The sequence below is a fragment of the Colias croceus genome, chromosome 17, assembly GCF_905220415.1.
Source record: "Colias croceus chromosome 17, ilColCroc2.1".
NCBI classification, from domain to species: domain Eukaryota; kingdom Metazoa; phylum Arthropoda; class Insecta; order Lepidoptera; family Pieridae; genus Colias; species Colias croceus.
The window spans coordinates 3240803-3259079 of NC_059553.1; the positions used below are offsets into that span (position 1 = coordinate 3240803).

General features: G+C 33.3%; 4 protein-coding genes across 4 annotated transcripts; 2 read left to right on the top strand and 2 right to left on the bottom strand.

Moving 5' to 3' along the window:
* The first annotated feature begins 1063 nt into the window (after window positions 1–1063).
* Window positions 1064–1672, top strand: LOC123698915. Its single transcript, XM_045645738.1, has one exon. The coding sequence runs from the start codon at window positions 1247–1249 to the stop codon at window positions 1616–1618; it is 372 nt and encodes a 123-aa protein (XP_045501694.1). The 5' UTR covers window positions 1064–1246; the 3' UTR covers window positions 1619–1672.
* A 408-nt stretch (window positions 1673–2080) lies between these two features.
* Window positions 2081–13736, bottom strand: LOC123699040 (inhibitor of Bruton tyrosine kinase). Its single transcript, XM_045645895.1, has 15 exons — window positions 13554–13736; window positions 12963–13324; window positions 12602–12779; window positions 12018–12235; window positions 8336–8524; window positions 7742–7951; window positions 7307–7443; window positions 7013–7147; window positions 6488–6785; window positions 5897–6019; window positions 5410–5692; window positions 4747–4939; window positions 4128–4329; window positions 2681–3913; window positions 2081–2279 (listed from the first exon to the last, which is right to left on the bottom strand). The coding sequence occupies exons 2-15, from the start codon at window positions 13119–13121 to the stop codon at window positions 2148–2150; spliced, it is 3690 nt and encodes a 1229-aa protein (XP_045501851.1). The 5' UTR covers window positions 13122–13324; window positions 13554–13736; the 3' UTR covers window positions 2081–2147.
* Window positions 9065–10151, bottom strand: LOC123699041 (tetraspanin-1-like). Its single transcript, XM_045645896.1, has one exon. The coding sequence runs from the start codon at window positions 10097–10099 to the stop codon at window positions 9080–9082; it is 1020 nt and encodes a 339-aa protein (XP_045501852.1). The 5' UTR covers window positions 10100–10151; the 3' UTR covers window positions 9065–9079.
* Window positions 13737–16519: 2783 nt separating the features above from the next.
* Window positions 16520–17748, top strand: LOC123699285 (NADH dehydrogenase [ubiquinone] iron-sulfur protein 4, mitochondrial). The gene is made up of 3 exons (XM_045646209.1): window positions 16520–16680; window positions 16755–16917; window positions 17313–17748. The coding sequence occupies exons 1-3, from the start codon at window positions 16628–16630 to the stop codon at window positions 17667–17669; spliced, it is 573 nt and encodes a 190-aa protein (XP_045502165.1). The 5' UTR covers window positions 16520–16627; the 3' UTR covers window positions 17670–17748.
* The last annotated feature ends 529 nt before the right edge of the window (window positions 17749–18277 follow it).

The following is an 18277-nucleotide window of genomic DNA, read 5'->3' on the forward strand; positions in this document are numbered from 1 at the left end:
ATGGCAGCCATCGCAACTGACGCTTTGTGATCTGGTGCGTTGTATTGGTGAAACAGCGTTCAGGTCCGCAGTTTGCCATGTCTCTTTTCCTTACTAACCTACCGCAATCTTTTAATTTGGTCTGTTTAGTAAGAGCCCAATAAAGTGGCTACCTTTTTAAAATATTCCACCATAATTATTTCTTCAGCGTCCCAAAAAACTACCGCTTTAATCTAACCTACTGATTTTCACTTTGAATTTCTTCATCGTCACTTTGGAAGCTCGCATCCAGGACATTGATTGTTTTTTGGTTTCAGCATAAACATGGTGAACTCGGGTAACGTCCATGATCACAAAACGTGACAAAAAATTATCCTGATATCATGAAAAATTTAGAAATTTACCCTCTACATGTCGAATCGTTGTTTCTTCTTTTCGTCGGGAAACATTCTGGCACGCACGGTTCACATTCAAATTAATGTAAATAATTGGAAACGTGGCCTGTTGATATGATTTTTTTGTGATTACTTAGTGAATACATGAGCAAGCAAAAAACATTTATTTTATATTTTTATGTGCACAGGAAATACCCAATTATCATTACTTTTGGATCAACCTAGTACATTTAATATGAAAGATTTTAGCTTTTTCTTTCTTTTTTTGGTTTTCTGCTTTAATTACTTCGCAAATTTGAAGGGAAGTTCATTTACAAACTGTAAATAGAGCTCCTCATTGTATTGCACAATGAGGACATCACTTCGAAAATCTGCTATGAATACAAAATGTATGGGAAATAAAATGTATGGGAGCGTTTAATGTAACATTTTTGGATATTTCTCGTTTTATTTTTAAAAATTTATTATGGCCATTTTACTCATTAGGTTAAGTACTTTCGATATCAGTTTAAAGTTTTTTGGTATCTGCAATAGTTACGGAATAATCGCTTGTGCACACTTAACGATTACACCCTGTATATTGTAATCGGTGGCTTCTGGCAAGATATATATATAATATCTTATCTATATCTTAATATAATCTCTAGGCTCTAGCTCAATATGCTATCTGTATTTTACTAGTGTCAAATGTCAATGTGACAGTTTCAAATTCCATAAAATAATATAACCTTAAATTTAAATAACTGCAATTTATACGTAATAGAAATGAAGAAATTTCTACTTTAAAATCTTTATAAAGATATTAGTGAATATTCTAAATTGAAGTCGTAATCTTTTGGGAGTAACAAGGCTTCTCGCTCGTTCAAACCAAAATGAGATTAAACATACCTTTTTGGGCTCCAAATAGTAAAAATGCAAGAAGATATCAAAGGGAACCTGTACGATTTCAAATGCTACTTCCATTAACATTGAGAAAGGCAGTTTCAGGAAAGGGCGATATAACAAAAGAAGCCGTTTGTATGCAAGAAATGGCAGTACTATTCGCATGTTTTAAAAAGTCGGATTTCAACCAACGGGAATGCCTGAAGGAGGTTGGCGCATTTCAAAATTGTTATAATGAATATAGTGCAAGAGCAAAGGTACAACGGGAAATGGGAAAGAAAGGTATTCTAGTCCCGGGAGAAAAGAAGTTAACTCATAGACAATTAAATCAGCTCTTAAAAGGTTTCCCCCCTCTAAATTAATAATATAATATAAGTAGTAGTGCTAATGTTGTGAATATAGAAACATAATTAATACTATGGTGTTTCATTTAATACCCAATCTTAAGAAAATTTCATTTTTTTTAATGTCTAGGGCAGTCTTAACCAGGCTCTGAATGGTTTGTGAAAGTTTCATCTAATAATATATTTTAACTAATGGAAACAACAAAGACAAGCTTCGATTTAGTCTACACTAATATTATAAAGAGGAAAACTTTGTTTGTTTGATTGTAACGAATAGGCTCATAAACAACTGGACCGATTTTAAAAATTCTTTCACCATTCGAAAGCTACATTATCCACGAGTAACATAGGCTAGGTTTTATCCCGGAAATCCCACGGGAACGGGAACTATGTGGGTTTTTCTTTGAAAACGCGGGCGAAGCCGCAGGCGGAATGCTAGTTATTAATAAAAAGATTAAATTAAAAAATAATACACTCATATTATTTTAAATATTTATTTCATAATATTATTGTTACAATATGTAAAATATAAAATAGCACTTCAATATCACTTTGGGGCAGTATGAATCCACTGTGGAGAGGAGACCTGAAGCTCAATGCGTTTCACCGTTATCAGTTCATCATCTACTTCATGTATGTTGTAGAATCGTTCCAGATCTTCTATAGCTTTGTCTTCAAGCTGAAAATTTTATAAAAATTAATTTATGTAGACACCAATGTAGTTGTAAATAACACTCCTTCATTTACATTTCTCATGCATTACTAATTTTATTAAGTTTTTTTTTATTTCAAAATTATTCATAATAAATAAAATCAGTAATATGGTTCCGTATTACAATATCAATAGAAACCCTAAAAATAACACATTATAGGCCGGTTGCAGAGCTTCACCGACCATCAGTGCGTACGACAGTCGCGCTTGTCATATGTATGGAAATACGCGTGCGTATGGTCGGTCTAGCTATGAACGGTTTTATATATTATATGACAAGCGCGACTGACGTACGCACTGATGGTTGGTGAAGCTCTGCAACCGGCCATAAAGTTATATTTTTTTGCATATTATATTTTAATTCTTACCTGAGTCAAAGTTAATGGTTTCGACATGATTCTTGACGAGTCGTCTTTTTGTTTCTTTTGATCAGCAAGTATTTGATCAAATTGCAAAGATTTTTGATTCAATTTTGGACTGCTGCTGGCAACAGGAGCTTCACATATTTTCCAAGGATTTTTCGGTTTATCTGGTGGTGATCCAACATTCAATTTATTAGCCAAATAAGTGTCCAAAGTCTGAACAGAGCCATTTTCATTAGCGGCCAATTTTTTTCTTTGCTTTTGAGAGAGTTTTGGACCAACATGACTGATTACCAAATTACAATGAGAATTTCTATTAACAAGTTCAGTTATTGTAGATTCTTGTGGTGATGTGGACATTCTTGACGTAGTTGGCGAGTTAAGTTCTGGGATGATAGTCGACGAATTATTTTTAGTAAGTTTCGTAAAAGTGTTAGCGGGTGCTTCATTGAGTATTTCTTTCGCAGCCGATATTGCTTTCAAACGCGCCTGAACAACTTTTTGTTGTTTTTGCTGAGGGGATAACACTTCAGTCCATTTGTTTGTTTTCTCAGTTGACTTTACTGTTTCTTTTGATATTTCTTTGAGGGATAGAGTTATATCGCCAGACGTATCGTTCAGATCTAAAGACGTCACCGAACTAACAGATTCATATCGCATTCTAGCTTTTTCACTTTCCGTGTACTCAATTTTTTTCGACTTTGTCTTCTTTTTACTGACTTCTACAATGCTACTATCTTTTAAATACTCTTCATCAATGTAATCCAAATCTACGGGATAGTTATTAGCGCATTCCTCAATAGTTTCATCGCTTGGTGCAATTGAAAAGGGGGTTATAATACGGGAAGACATTATGGGGTTAAATTTGCAGTAATATTTGCTTATATCCTCAAGCAATTCCTCTTCTAAGGGATCTAGAGCTCTGTTTTCGAGGATATTTGCGAGGTTTAACGATATATATTCCATGCAGCATTGCTTGAGTTGGGTAGCGTTGTATGTGTGGGCAAATTGGCATAATTCTGCGCAGTTTTTCAAAGTGATTAGGTTGGCTAGAGCTACTTCGCACATTTCTCTAAGGCGACCTATAAAGAGTTGGTCGGACACAATGAGCATGCTGCAAATGAAATCGATGCTGTCAGACTTCTGTATTTCGGGACACGCATCGGTGTATAAGAAGTTGATGACTGGCAAGAGAATGCCGTGGTTGATTGGTATCGTTACTTTTGATAACAATTTGCTCTGAAACAAAAGATAGGGCGATTATGAGACACGTGAATTGTAATAATTTTTCTAATAGAGAACCAACATAATATATTTTCCTAATAAATTGCAGTGCCCAAATTAATCAATATACAATTTATTTTCTTATTGGAATAATTACATTTATTTTCTTATTAAATACATCAAAGTTTATAGCCAATTAAAGTTCTAAATTTCCCTTTCCACTTATTACCTCAGTCCAAGAGTGCATAAACATGCCATGGAAGTACTCCAACCTGGCCGCTAGCACGCACTTATGCGCGGATATAAGGACGCCATCTTTGGAACACACGTTAGTATCTACAAGTTCGGGAAAACTGTCCCGGTCCCACGTTAGCGGGGGGTTCTTTGTGTATGAGGAACTCTCTCGGTGACGTATTGAGTCTTCTTTGTAGCTGAAATAAATTTGTAAAGTTATTTTCATAGTTATACTTCTTTTGACACGATGGAGAAAAATGATGATAGTGAATTTTTACGATACGCGCGCACACCGACACCTAAATTTAACAGCATGAAGTTAGTTCAAGGTGGTACTTATGTTACTATGTTCAAGTTGTATATTCTAGTATTTTTTTTCCAGACGCCAAAGACGTATAACTTCTAACGCGTGTACATAAGTACACACAATCTTTTTTTTTAATTTAAAAATAAGTAAGCAAATCCATTCATTCATATTTAACTTTTTTTTGGCATAACATTTTGAAACAGTCTCTTTGATAAAACATTTAAAAAATTAGATGAAAAATTTAACACAGGATGATAACATACAACCTCATAGATAATATTATAAGAATCAAGCAAAAACCACTCACTAGAATTTCTCAAGCAACTTATGCAATCCCATAACTTGCAATTTCTTAGCGGAGGTCTGTACGAGTTTAACCGGATCGCAGTACAATTTGGGCGGGCGAGGTGTCGCGTTGGTTCCGTTTTGACGACGTTTGTTATTCTTGCGTTTATCTTGGGTCTTGTACACTTCGAATGCTGATATTTCTGATGGGTTTTCTGTAGATACCATACATTAGTTAATTGGTATATGTAAACTATAGGTAGGTACAGTATACAGGGTGTAATCGTTAAGTGTGCACAGGCGATTATTCCGTAACTATAACAGATATCATAAAACTATAAACTGATATTGAAAGTACTATACCTAATGAGTAAAATGACAATAATAACTTTTTAAAAATAAAACGAGAAATATCCAAAAATGGACAGTAACATTAACATTTTTGGATATTTCTCGTTTTATTTTATCTTAACATAAAATGGAACAAGCATGATAATAATAAGTTTAAAATAATATAATATAATAATTGCTTCATTCAAGAGCAACTGAATTAATTAACGAAATAAACCATGGTAATTTGTACCCTAAACATTTTAAAATCAACTGACTTAATATTAAAACACAAAAAAACTTATATATATGTACTTAAATCTTAACCTATATTATCCCATAACAGTAAACTTACCAATAACTTCTTCTTCAACATCTACATCTCTTTCTTTCTTGACATCAACTACATCTTCTTTCCTTATCTTCAATCCACACGGGCCCGGTTCGGCAACGTCGCACGACCCAGTATACATATATTTTAGAATCCTTTCAAAAACTTCTGGAAGGACATTCTCCAAGCAAATGATGGGTTTTTCATCATTTATATTTGTTGCTTTTGCTTCTTGATACAGATTGTATAATAATTCGCTGCTTGACGCGACTATGAACATATGCGCTGGAAACAGCTTTGATCCAATCTGTGTGAAATCAAAATGTTAATATTAAAATCTTGTAGGTGGCAATGGCATGCTAAAACAATATTCTTTTTATTTTATTTCACAAACTTTGGTAAATATGAAATGAATGAGTGCAACTCATATAAGTAAAATTTAAAACACGCTATAAAAATGATTTAAGATATAACATAAAGCAAAAAATGTAGTAAATAATTTAATATGTACCTTAAAAATGACATCATGTAATAAATCATCTTCCGAAGCAGTTTCCACAAGAGATTCCATGTGTTTTGAGAGACCCGTTGGAGATAATTCTGGCAGTGATAATAGACCACACGTTGGTTTGTTCTAAAATAAGAATGTAATTTAGTTATTTTTAAGCTATTGCATAGCTTCTATCGCGGGCCTTGAGCGCGGGGACCGAATCGAGAAATTCCGTAACGAAAAAACCTCACGCTCCCCACTCCGACGGGCGGAGGTGTGGCTTGAAGTCATAGCATGCAATAGCTTTACCGCGGCAGTCCCCGAGTGCCACACGTCTTTTTTTTATTTTAACTGTATGAAAATAATTTTGAAAAATTGAAAGTAATTAAAGAATACAAAATAAAATCGGGAAATATTGTGATATGTAGTTAAAAATGCCTTCAAGTATTTGAATATTAGTAAGAAATGAGAGACATTTTTTAATAATTAATAACTTATAAATTATAATCTTATAGCGTTAAAATCAATGCAGTGATATTATTAGGGAAAATTACTATTATATAACACAAAATCGTACATTTAAACACAATTCCATGGTAATTTAACAAATACCTGTAAGCACGCAAAATTCAATCCCTCATAATCGACTGCAATAGCCGTAGCTCTATGTATATTTGGTATCTTGATAATCTTCACAGAAGTACAGTCATCCTTTTCTAAAAACTTGACTAGCGCCGTTTTGCCGCTATCTTTCTCTTTCTCTTTCCTGATTGGTTGGATTGGAGTGGGTGTGGTCTTGCGCGAAATGTGACCAATGAACGCTTCGCCGTATTTAGTTGTGAAGTATAGAGCGTCGTGGGTTAGTGCCACTTGTGTTATCTTTACTTGGTGGGTGAGGCCGAAGACGCATCTACAACAAAGTGTCGAATCATTTGACTGTTGTGTAGTTTGTGGTAAATGGATACAAAATTATGGTATTCTTATTGAATTTATATATTGGTTTTATGGCACAGGTTAATGGGTTAAAAGATAAATAATTGAAATCGTAGCACTGAATTTTTTTTATTTACATAATTCTAACAATTAAAATTAAATTAGGTACATACTTTTAAAACAATGTTTATTCAATGTACAAACCTGGTAAGACGGTTGGTAGTATCTTGCCATATCATAAGTTGTCCAACATTTGTTAGCAATAAGACAGTAACTCGAGAATATGTTCCTGTTTCACTAACTTTTGCTTCAACACATACTTGGTGTAAGTTGATTTGTCTGAAAATTATTACGATTTATAAAGGAAAAATGTTTTTGAATTAAATATATTAGATAGGGCGAGGCGATATATTTCTTCAAATAATACTATATTGATTTTTTTAGATATTCTCATTTTATTGAAATTATGGTTTATAAAAAAAAAAAAAAAATTCTTACTTAACAGCGATTTTCTTGCAAATATATTTATGCAGGAGGTAAACATCGCCTCGGCTGGTCGAAATTACTGTCGCAGCGTCTGAAGCATCTACCAGCTCGAATTTCGTCTCTTCTTTGTTATTTATTGATATGGCAACCTGAGATTTTATTTATTTTAACACATAGCATTATAGGTAAAAAAAAAATAGTTACCCGATGTGGAAAAGTTGTTTTCGTTAACAAATTTAATAAAATTACATATTTAAATTAATCTACTATTCAACCTGTCTGAGTTGTAATATTTATATGATAAAATGAATTAATCATCTAATATTATTGTATATTATTTAAACAGAGGTTAAGTGTATAAGTTTGTATGTTTATAATTAGCTGATCGTAAAAATTCATTCTTCATTAACATAAATATTTTATTTATTATTATAACTGAATACTTACTTTCTTCGGCGTTGGGACAACTTTATCCTCAGCCTGGTGCCCCAATTGCCCCAAATTAATGCCCCAAGTGTAAACGCCCCTCGCGTTCCACAACACCCCGTGGGACCGTCCAGCACATACGCCTATGGGATTCGATATCTGATACTTTGTTGTGGCCACTTTAGACCCTGGGTTTGTATTGTCAGAACTGGTTGAGGAATATTGGTACATCTGAAATTTAAATGTTATGTCGTTTTATAGGCATTTATTGCCTATAAATTAATTATTTTTAAATTAATTTAAACGAAAAAATAGGCAAAATATAAATGCATAAAATCTATTATCTATCCACAACTAGGCAAAACTAGGTACCTACACATTAAAAATGCTACAAAAATTGATAATTTTCATATTTTACGATATTCCTGGCAATTAATTATTAAGTTGGCTACCAAGTAGTGAAAGACTAATGTCTTTACATTAGTCTTTCACTAAACACATACGATTAAAAACATACGATTCAGAAATTAAAGAAATCTGGTTTATAATTTTACCACAATTACTGTAAGTACATACTTACATTAATAACTTTTTTATAAATTTAAAACATCATACCACACCGCTCTGCAGCAGGAACACCGTAGAGGTGAGAGTCAAGGCCACCTGCCTACAAGGTTCATGTAACTTCACGAGGATTGGTCGCAACGCGGTGGCTGTGGTACCTCCCGCTCGGCTTGGCTGTCCAGCGGACCACACCGAGCCATTGCTGCTGAGGAATACGCTGTGGAACTTGCCTAGACACACCTATAACAAATTGGAGCTATAATGTTGCACGTAAATATCGCTGAGTCTGAAGATTATCAGTACCCCTAGTGTGAGTTTGATCGAGTACGAAACGTTACTATCGCGTCTGCAGCCGAATTAGTATGGGAAATCGAACAGCGCCCCTAGCGGACGTATGGGGAAGCTTTGATTCCCCATTCCTACAAATTTCGCTGTGACGCAGACGCCTGACGCGATAGTAACTTTTCGTACTCGATCAAACTCACACTAAACCTACAGTATTGCGTAAAGTATACTCAATACTGATAATCTACACTAATGTTAGGCTTTTATCGCTTTGAAAATTATTTTACCATTGGAAAGATACGTCTTACATCTCTCTGCAAAAACGAGGTAAGCTATGCTATAACGGTACCAGTTTTTTTTTTTCCGTTTGCAAACGCTTTTTTACTATTATTTAGTTTCGTAGTGTAAACAAATTGGTGGATTTTAGCTTTTAAGAGATTATATCACTAACATTCGGTATAGTAAAAAAATTCGGCAGTAAAAATGAACACAAGATTTGATTTAATTTCTTTATTTTGTAAACGATCTCCTATCTCCAGTGAATCCATGATTTCCGCCGTAAAAACTCGGTGTCAATTTATACGTTAATCCTGGGTTGATGGCTGAAACAACCCTGACTACTTTCTTTGGTGGTTCTTCAGCAAACATCATGTTATCTAGAGAGGAGTTGGAAACAACCACTTTGTCCAAATTATCTCCAGTTGGGATATACGACGCGAAATCACCAGCAATAGCTCCTATTAGTGGCTCACCACGAATAATACAATATCCGAAAAGCATTATAACTGAATATGCAAATAGAATTAAGACAACATAAAATATTATCTTTGCTTTGTTATCTTTTATTGACTGTCTCAACGCATTGAAGCAACCTTTATCAATATACGCCTCGATATTCTCTATAATTTGAGTACAATTTTTAGAAACGGGTACTAAACTCGTTTTATTCGTTAGTTTGCAACACTGCATTGGATATATTTTATCCATGTTATTCTTCTGCCAAAGGGTACTAAAAAAATCTTGATAGTTATCCACTCCGCAGCATTCATAGTCTACCATAATTTTATTCGTAACATAAGTTATAAGATCATGGTCCCTGCCATAGTAACGTGTTACGGCAGTGCGTAAATAACTTCGTGTTTTTGGGTTATCCGTGTAAATGTTATAAATGCCCGAGACGAAGAATAGCCAGAATGAAGTAAAGGATAATGCAGTGACGAGGAAGATGTATGATTTTATGGCACATTTCGTTCTACATCCTGCTCCGAGGACGCCGCAACAGGATGTTAACACAGCGAGGCAAGCAACTGGTATTAATATAGTTGTCATTGGAGTAAACCAGAGCTTCAGATTGACGAAATTCGCGATAGCTGACACTAAAGAACTTTTGGTCACAGTGTAATTAACTTCTGTGAAGAACTCGGTGTTTATCATGCACCAAACACAAATCGCCAAGCTTATAAGGCCCAAGAGGAAAAATAAAAAGTTTGTAAAACCGAGACATGTGCGCGGTAGACCCACTGTATGCATTTTGATGATTGAATTAAAAAACTAAACGAGAACTACATCAAAGAGACAACGTATTATACCTAGCGCACACTAAAAGTTTTGCGTTTCTGGCCACCCATAAAGGTTTGAATTTCAAATGTTATATTTTTTTAACATATAAAGACTCATAAGTTGAGGGAAAAAAAATTTGGCGGGAAGCGCTTGTCAATTTTTTTTTATCTCAAGTTGAAGTTCGTTGTCCGTAGCAAAAACGGAACTAGCACGAAACAATTTTAGGGCGATGATTTTTGATGATTTTAAAAGTTCGCTTTCTCCGAAAGCTTGCACTGCTCGCCTTTAAAATACTTTTGGGAGAGAAGCACCTTATTTGAGCACTGTAAGGCATTGATATGCTGAATTTCATCGCGGTCGTATTTCTCTCCATGATGAAATTCGTGAAGGTCGACCCTCAACTGCGATCACGGAGGAAAATATGGCTACCGTCGGACGACTAATTTAAGAAAATTGCCATTTCACTTATTAGGAGATTCGAGGACATTTGGAGATTGGTATGAGCCAAACTCAGAAAATTTTACATGAACATTTCAAAGTTAGGAAGCTTGGTTGCCGGTGGATTGCTCCCAAATTCACTCCAGAACAAAAACGACATCGAGTAGATTGGTGTTAAAATATGCTATTAAAGTACAATTACGGACATTCTAATGCCGTGTATAATATCGTGACAGGATATGTAATATGAATACATGGTTATATTCCAGAAAGAAAACACCAATATTCTTTGTGGGTGTTTGAAAGTGACAGCAAACCAAACAAATTGAGGCAGGCGATAAGGGTCGGCAAACAAATGATTGCATTATTTTTCTCTAAGACGAATCCTGTCTGCACTATCCCACTTGAGTAACAAAAGACTGTTAAAGCCGAGTGATACACCATTATTTGTTTGTCCAATGTCTTAGAAAAAATAAGAGTAAAGCGACCTAGAAGTCGCATCTTGTTGCACCATGACAGTGCTTCGGCGCACACCGCGAACAAAACAAAGTCATTTTTGGCTTCTGAAAACATAGAGCACGTGACCCATGCCGCACGCAGTCCCAACCTAGCACCTTGCGATTTCTTCTTTTTCCCAAAAATCTATGATTCAATGAGTGGTTCGACATTTACGTGGCCAGGAGAGGCCGTGGTTGCTTTCGAACAGCACGCAGAAAACATACCCTCGGACCAATGGTCCTCATGTTCCCAGAAATGGTTTGAACGGATGAAAAAGTGTTTTAAATGTAACGGAGAATACTTTAAAAAGTAGTAAATATAATATTAGACAAATAAATTGTTTTATATATTAGTTACGCAAAACTTTCAGTGTGGCCCACGTATGTCATAGAGACATGTGAAATGACATTTTAATATTTTTTTTATAAATTGCCTATTTATTGCATAAAGATTGCATAATATCATTTATACACAAGAAAATCAGCACAATTTAGATACGATTTATAAGTCGCAAAAACTATGCTAAAATATTTACAAGGGCAAAAATACGAAAGTGGAGAATTTTCCCTGAGATCCTGTCATTAAAAGTACGTAGTAGGCAGTAGCATATTTATTTGTAATTAAATACCTATCAAGAAATATAATTTGATAGCTGAGCAATCGATATCATGTCACGCACAGCAGTTACTATGATAATGGATACGGCTAATGGCTATATCTAATATCTAAAACTTTTGAATCTAATAAAACCTCATATGCTAAAACCCAGGATACAGTTAATTCAATAAGCAAGTTGTAACCATAACAGACTTTATAGTGAAGTCAGCATAAAAAGCATATTAGAAAACGTAGAAAAACTTCAATTCTTTGTAGTTAGTTAAACCTAATTTCAGGAAAAATTTATTTCGAAAAAAAATTTACCAAAGTAGCACAGACGAAAAAAAATACTGACTTGTCTAATATCTTCATTAGTCCGACTGAAGCATGTCAGCAGATCAGGCATGTTCTTCGGCTGGTGGGATCCCGTGCCCAGTGTATAGTTGGAGTTACTACCCCACACATACACATCATTTGGCATGTCGTTACCAACTTTGCAAATGTATTGACGATCGAGCATTGCATGCTCAAAGGCCTTATAATCATCCTTGTCTAATATATCTGGGTATACGCCTATAATTAAATAAATTACATATTATATATATATGACTGACGAGAATGTTTAATAATAATGAGACTTGAACAAAAAATTTTTTTTTTTTAATAAAAAATGAATATGTAAGTGTGTACTAAGGTTATGAATATTTTTTTTAAATTTCAATGCTTTTGAGTTTGTATACCGATAAAGTAAATAAGTGAAAGTATAAATTGATATAGGTAATTTATTTGATAAGATTGAAAATTCTCTAGCAACCAAACCGTAAGTTCTTATCTATTCATAATAATTGTTGTTGTAGTGTATTCTTTTATCACCTTTATCAGTATGAATATAATTTAGAGTTTAATTTTCATACTGTACAATTTTTTTTATATACTTACCAATTTTAATTAAAGACACTGCCGAGTGTATTTGTCCATAAAATATGCTTCTATGCAGAGGTGTGTAGCCTGATTCTCGATCTTTTGCATTTATAAAAGCTTCTGAGGAGTGCTTGATCAGCCAATGCATTAATTCATTTCTACCTCTTGAGACAGACATATGCAGAGCTGTACGACCCTAGGAGAAAAAAATTAAATACTGTTATTAAAATGTCTATATTTTAGCTACATTCATTTCATAGTTTTATCTTTAATATTTTTAACAACACAACAATGGTTTTGATTTAAATTTCTTTGTTTATATAATGTTATGCAACATTTAATTATTGATGCGTAAGTTATTCTAAATAACAAAACTTACCTCAAAATCGAAAGCTTTGGTGAAATTTGCGCATGTTGCTTTAATAAAACTGGCAAGTGATGCATCACTTATAGACCTTTTAGTTATTGCGCTTGTTAATATTTGTCCATGTGTGCGAGACTTGCACTTTTTTGTGCAATCAGCTTCAGGTTTACTCATTGTTAAAATAATAGAAATTTCTTATGAGATAATATTGTGTACTTTGTGTTACTCTATGATATTTTGTTTACAGGTACAATGTAGATATGACACTGATCTTAAAATACAACTAAATGTGAGCAAATAAAAACCAGAGGTTGGCTAAGCCAGACCCCTGTAGGGCCTCCTTTTCTTCAGAACAACATAATTGTTTTTCGTGCGGTCTGAAAGTAAAAAATAAAAATTGTAAGTGTCGCTTGGCATAGTCAGTATATCTTTCACTATACAATGTCAATGTGTTTATTTAAGTCTTAGTTTATTCGTATTTCAAACTAAATATAGGTAATATCAAAAAGTACTTTCTAAAATTTTTTGTAGCTATCACCAGATTTTATATTGGGCGTCCTTGACATTCGATATGCATTAGAATAAATATAAACTGATACAACATACCTTTACAAGAATCCAGATGCACAGAATTTACGTTTAGTGGAAAAGGATTGCGAAGACATTATTTACGTTATGATATGAGAAATTGGGTACATAAATTCTAAAATGCTTTAATATTACATATAAAATGCTATAAAATAATTGATTTGCTATTTTCGGCGAAAACTTGATCACCTTGCAAAATGCAAAATCCTACTTTTTGACATATCTTGTTTCGTCACTCGTCAGACGTCAATGTCACCAGCCATCGGTGACATGTCAGTTAACAGTGATTAATGTTCACATCACCACTCACAACTATTCACTGTGATTAAAACATCGATTATAATATTATAATAATATAATATTTTAATCAGGTTATTGTTGGTTATTGTTAATGCATCAGGCTATGCGCGGCAATAATTTACTACAAAAAAAAATTGTTCAAAGACGGCTATGTGCCGTAACAAGTACCATCGAAGACCAGTGCAAACTTAGCACCCCATCTATGGAATTTAGGGTCGAAAATGACCTTGATCGTTAGGTCCCCGTTAGGTCCTTTAAGGTCCCACAATTTTTTCGTTAGGTCCCCTTTAGTTTTTTTTTAAATAATTTTTTAAATTTTAGGTATAAAAAAATGCAACTTTAGCACCCCATCCATAGAATTTTGGGTCAAAAATGACCTTAATCGATAGGTCTCCGTTAGGTCCTATAAGGTCCCCCAATTTTTTCGTTAGGTCCTTTTTAGTTTTTTTTTTATAATTTTTTTTTTAATTTTAGGTATAAAAAAGTTACACTTTAGCACCCCATCCATAGCAAAATTGGCAAATTTTATCAAAATCGTATTCTTTACCGTTAGGTCCGTATAGGCTCATCATTGAAATTGTTGAATTATTTATTTTATTAAGATTATAAAATTATAAAAACCTGCGCATGCGTCTTAGAGCATTAAGGCATGCGCACATCATACATAAACAATGCGAAATTTAAATTGGTATCGTTTCATTTATTTAATTTAAATCAATAAATAAATCTATACTAGTCACGTCCGAAAGATGAAACTGGCTTTTTATTTCGAAAATTTATTTGGCAACACTTGACAGTTAACTGTCATTAAAACCTGAGTTGTTGATGTGTCAAAGCTTGTCAAAGTGATTTTTTTTTTCTGCGATTTTAGCTTAGGATTTTAGTGATTTCTAAAAAAAAATTAAAAAAAAAAAAATTTGAAAACTGAGTTGAAAACATGACGAAAACTTTAAACTATGATTAATAAATTTAAAATGAAACAATTTGAAAGAGATGTAGTTTTCAAGGAAAAACAAGAGTGTTTACGAGAAATATCTCAATGCATTGCTAAGTGTGACTTGATATTTTGATGCTTTTCATCTTGATTGCATTGCACATTATTATAAGTAGGTATGATTTGTTTAATATTATTATTTTGCATGGATGATACCAGTAATCAAGTTAAAAACTATTCAAGCAACAATATAAAATTGAACGATCTGGTCCGTTCAAAATGTTTAAAGACACAAAATCAGTATCTCGACGAGATTTATTCTTTGACCGAACCATGTTATTCATGTTGAAGAGCAGTACAAAAAAAAACAAGATGGAATAACTGCAGACATGGAAGAGTTAATGATTTTATTTATTTATTTATTTACACATAGAACTTACTATCATCATTTTTGATGTCAGAGATAATGATAGTGATTCTTATTCTTTATTCGCGGCTGAACGCGGCTTTTAGATTTAATATGATTATATTATTGAACGCGGCTTTTAGATTTAATATGATTATATTATTAAACAAAATTTAATTGTATTTTATTATGTTTTTTCTTACTTTCACTAGCTGTTCTTTTTTTATCTGTATCAGATAACAGTACCAGATTACATATATATAATATTATAGATGAAGAGGTTGTTAATCTCTCAAAAAAACAAAGCTCGTAATAATAAATTAAAGTATTAAAAACTTTATTTCCAACTATAACCTAAGTTACCATAATTATGATGATTGACCCTACGCAGAAACGCCACGATGACATTCCAGATAGTGTGGCCCTGTGGCCGCTACAAAAAATATATTTACACCATAGATTGACACTAATACACTAATAGTTATTTTAAGTCTAGGTTGAAAAGTAGGTTTTTAATAAATAAGCACTCTCAGAACAATAGATTTATTTAATAAATGAAACGATACAATTTTAAATTTCGCGCTGTTTATGTATGATATGCGCATGCCTTAATGCTCTAAGGCGCATGCGCAGGTTTTTATTATTTTATAATCTTAATAAAATAAATAATTCAACAATTTCAATGATGAGCCTATACGGACCTAACGGTAAAGAATACGATTTTGATAAAATTTGCCAATTTTGTTATGGATGGGGTGCTAAAGTGTAACTTTTTTATACCTACAATTAAAAAAAAATTATTTAAAAAAAAAACTAAAGGGGACCTAACGAAAAAATTGTAGGACCTTATAGGACCTAACGGAGACCTATCGATTAAGGTCATTTTTGACCCAAAATTCTATGGATGGGGTGCTAAAGTTGCATTTTTTTATACCTAAAATTTAAAAAATTATTAAAAAAAAAACTAAAGGGGACCTAACGAAAAAATTGTGGGACCTTAAACGACCTAACGGGGACCTAACGATCAAGGTCATTTTCGACCCAAAATTCCATAGATGGGGTGCTAAGTTTGCACTGGTCCATCGAAGAAGCTTCAATCTTAGACATTCATTAGATTGAAAGTTCATAAACGAATAGAAATGAGCCACAACACGAATTTATTATATATATTTTAATGCGACCTCAACGCATTGTGAGCTATGTTTATTGTTGTTCTTTCAGCGTAACATATATTTATATAAACATTGTTTTCTATGTTAGTTCGATTTTAGCACTATGTAGTATGTACTGTCTAGACTTGGTCTAATCAATGCATGGCGTACACTCCGTTCCTTAAGTCAATGTAAATTGTCAATATGATTGTCAAATGTCAATGTCATTAATTTTTCTGGATAAGTTGTTGGATAATCAGGCGAAGATTTTATATTTTAAAGCTATTTGAAGAGAAAAATCATGCTTAAGGCCATTACAACGGCAACGAGGTTGTCTAAAACCTCTATTTCAAGGTAAACAAAAATATATACATATGAAAATCATACGAAGAATTTCATAGGAATCATCTTGGTTGTTTGGGTTTCAGAAGTCTTCCTGCCTTATCCATTGGATCATCTCGTTTTGCTTCCGATCAAAATCCCATAAATAGGAAAGAGGCCCCTAAAATCGATACTGAAACTGTAATTGCGCTGCCGGAAGAAGCAAGGGAGAAAAAGGTCTATGAATCAAGCATTTCTGTACCAACCAAGGTTTGTTAATATTATGTACTATTAATAATAAGACGTAATTAGTACGACAAAATAGACTATAGAGACAGTATTATCAATTAGTTATTATCAACACAAAATTCACACATTTTATTGCATTTAGTATATTACTTATGAAGTTAGAGTTTCAAAAGATTGTATTTATTCTAATCTAATTCCATACCAGTTGAACCATAATGTGAAACCGTAGAATGTTCCATGGTTTGTATATAAAAATGATTAAAAAATCTAACTTTAATTGTGAAAATCTTGACTGTTGCAATTACTTAAGCGCAACCATTTATTAAATTCCATTTGATGGCAGTAAAGGTAAAAGAAACATATAAGAATTCACATATTCTGTATTTTATTTTTAAAACAATCATTCCAATTTCCAGGTTGACCTGTCACCAATAACTGGTGTTCCCGATGAGCATGTCCGAACCCGCAGAGTTCGCATTTACCAGCCACCAAAGAACGCCATGCAGAGTGGCACAAGCAACATCCACCACTGGGAAATGGAGTTTGACACCAGGCAGCGTTGGGAAAACCCTCTGATGGGATGGACATCGACCGGTGATCCTCTGTCCAACATGAAGATTCAGTTCACCTCCCCTGATGAAGCTATTGAGCACTGCGAAAAGAATGGTTGGATGTGGTACATTGATGAACCAAAAACTGAGAAGCAGTTCAGGCCTAAGAGCTATGGAGTTAACTTCTCATGGAATCGCCGCACTAGGGTGTCCACAAAGTAGACAAATATAGGGATATTATGAAGCCGAATACAAATTAGTAGTAATTTGTTGTTAAATTTAATAAATTCTTGAAAATGTTCAGTCGATTTTGCTCTTATTTCCTTTATCAAGATAAGTTGCTTGTTGTTGATAGCTACATACTAATAATACACTCATCACTTACAGAAAGATCTAAAATTTTCTAAAGAAATTAAATAATTCTCATTGATTAGATGCCATACAGTGATTCTACTGCATTGATAACTATTTCTCCATGGAAAATATAAATGTAAAGTGAATTATAGAAATAAACTATAGTATAAAAGCAATTCTCTGATTTATCATTTTGTTTAATACAAAAATATTTGAATATTACAATTTAAATGATTTTCTAAAATCTCTTATGAATTAATTTCTGTGTTACATGCAAAAAATGCATGTAACATGCATGCTAAGCATGCAAGTATTTAATATAAGTAGAAGGCAATACAAATATAAAACATGTTTTTTTATTGATTTATAGTCGATTTTAAAAGTAATACTTATTTTTTTGGTAGAATGGTGGATACGCAGGCTGGTTGCAGAGCTTGACTGACCATCAGTGCGTACCGTCGGTCCTGACGATATGC

Excerpts from the sequence above, each read along its gene's own strand:
- LOC123698915 (XM_045645738.1), top strand. The coding sequence starts at position 1,247 with ATGAGATTAAACATACCTTTTTGGGCTCCAAATAGTAAAAATGCAAGA.
- LOC123699041 (XM_045645896.1), bottom strand. The coding sequence starts at position 10,099 with ATGCATACAGTGGGTCTACCGCGCACATGTCTCGGTTTTACAAACTTT.
- LOC123699040 (XM_045645895.1), bottom strand. The coding sequence starts at position 13,121 with ATGAGTAAACCTGAAGCTGATTGCACAAAAAAGTGCAAGTCTCGCACA. Across the intron at positions 8,525-12,017 it reads CTAATGAAGATATTAGACAA|GTGTGTCTAGGCAAGTTCCA; the intron begins GTCAGTATTTTT and ends AATTTGTTATAG. Across the intron at positions 5,693-5,896 it reads TACATGATGTCATTTTTAAG|ATTGGATCAAAGCTGTTTCC; the intron begins GTACATATTAAA and ends GATTTCACACAG.
- LOC123699285 (XM_045646209.1), top strand. The coding sequence starts at position 16,628 with ATGCTTAAGGCCATTACAACGGCAACGAGGTTGTCTAAAACCTCTATT. Across the intron at positions 16,681-16,754 it reads TCTAAAACCTCTATTTCAAG|AAGTCTTCCTGCCTTATCCA; the intron begins GTAAACAAAAAT and ends TTTGGGTTTCAG. Across the intron at positions 16,918-17,312 it reads GCATTTCTGTACCAACCAAG|GTTGACCTGTCACCAATAAC; the intron begins GTTTGTTAATAT and ends TCCAATTTCCAG.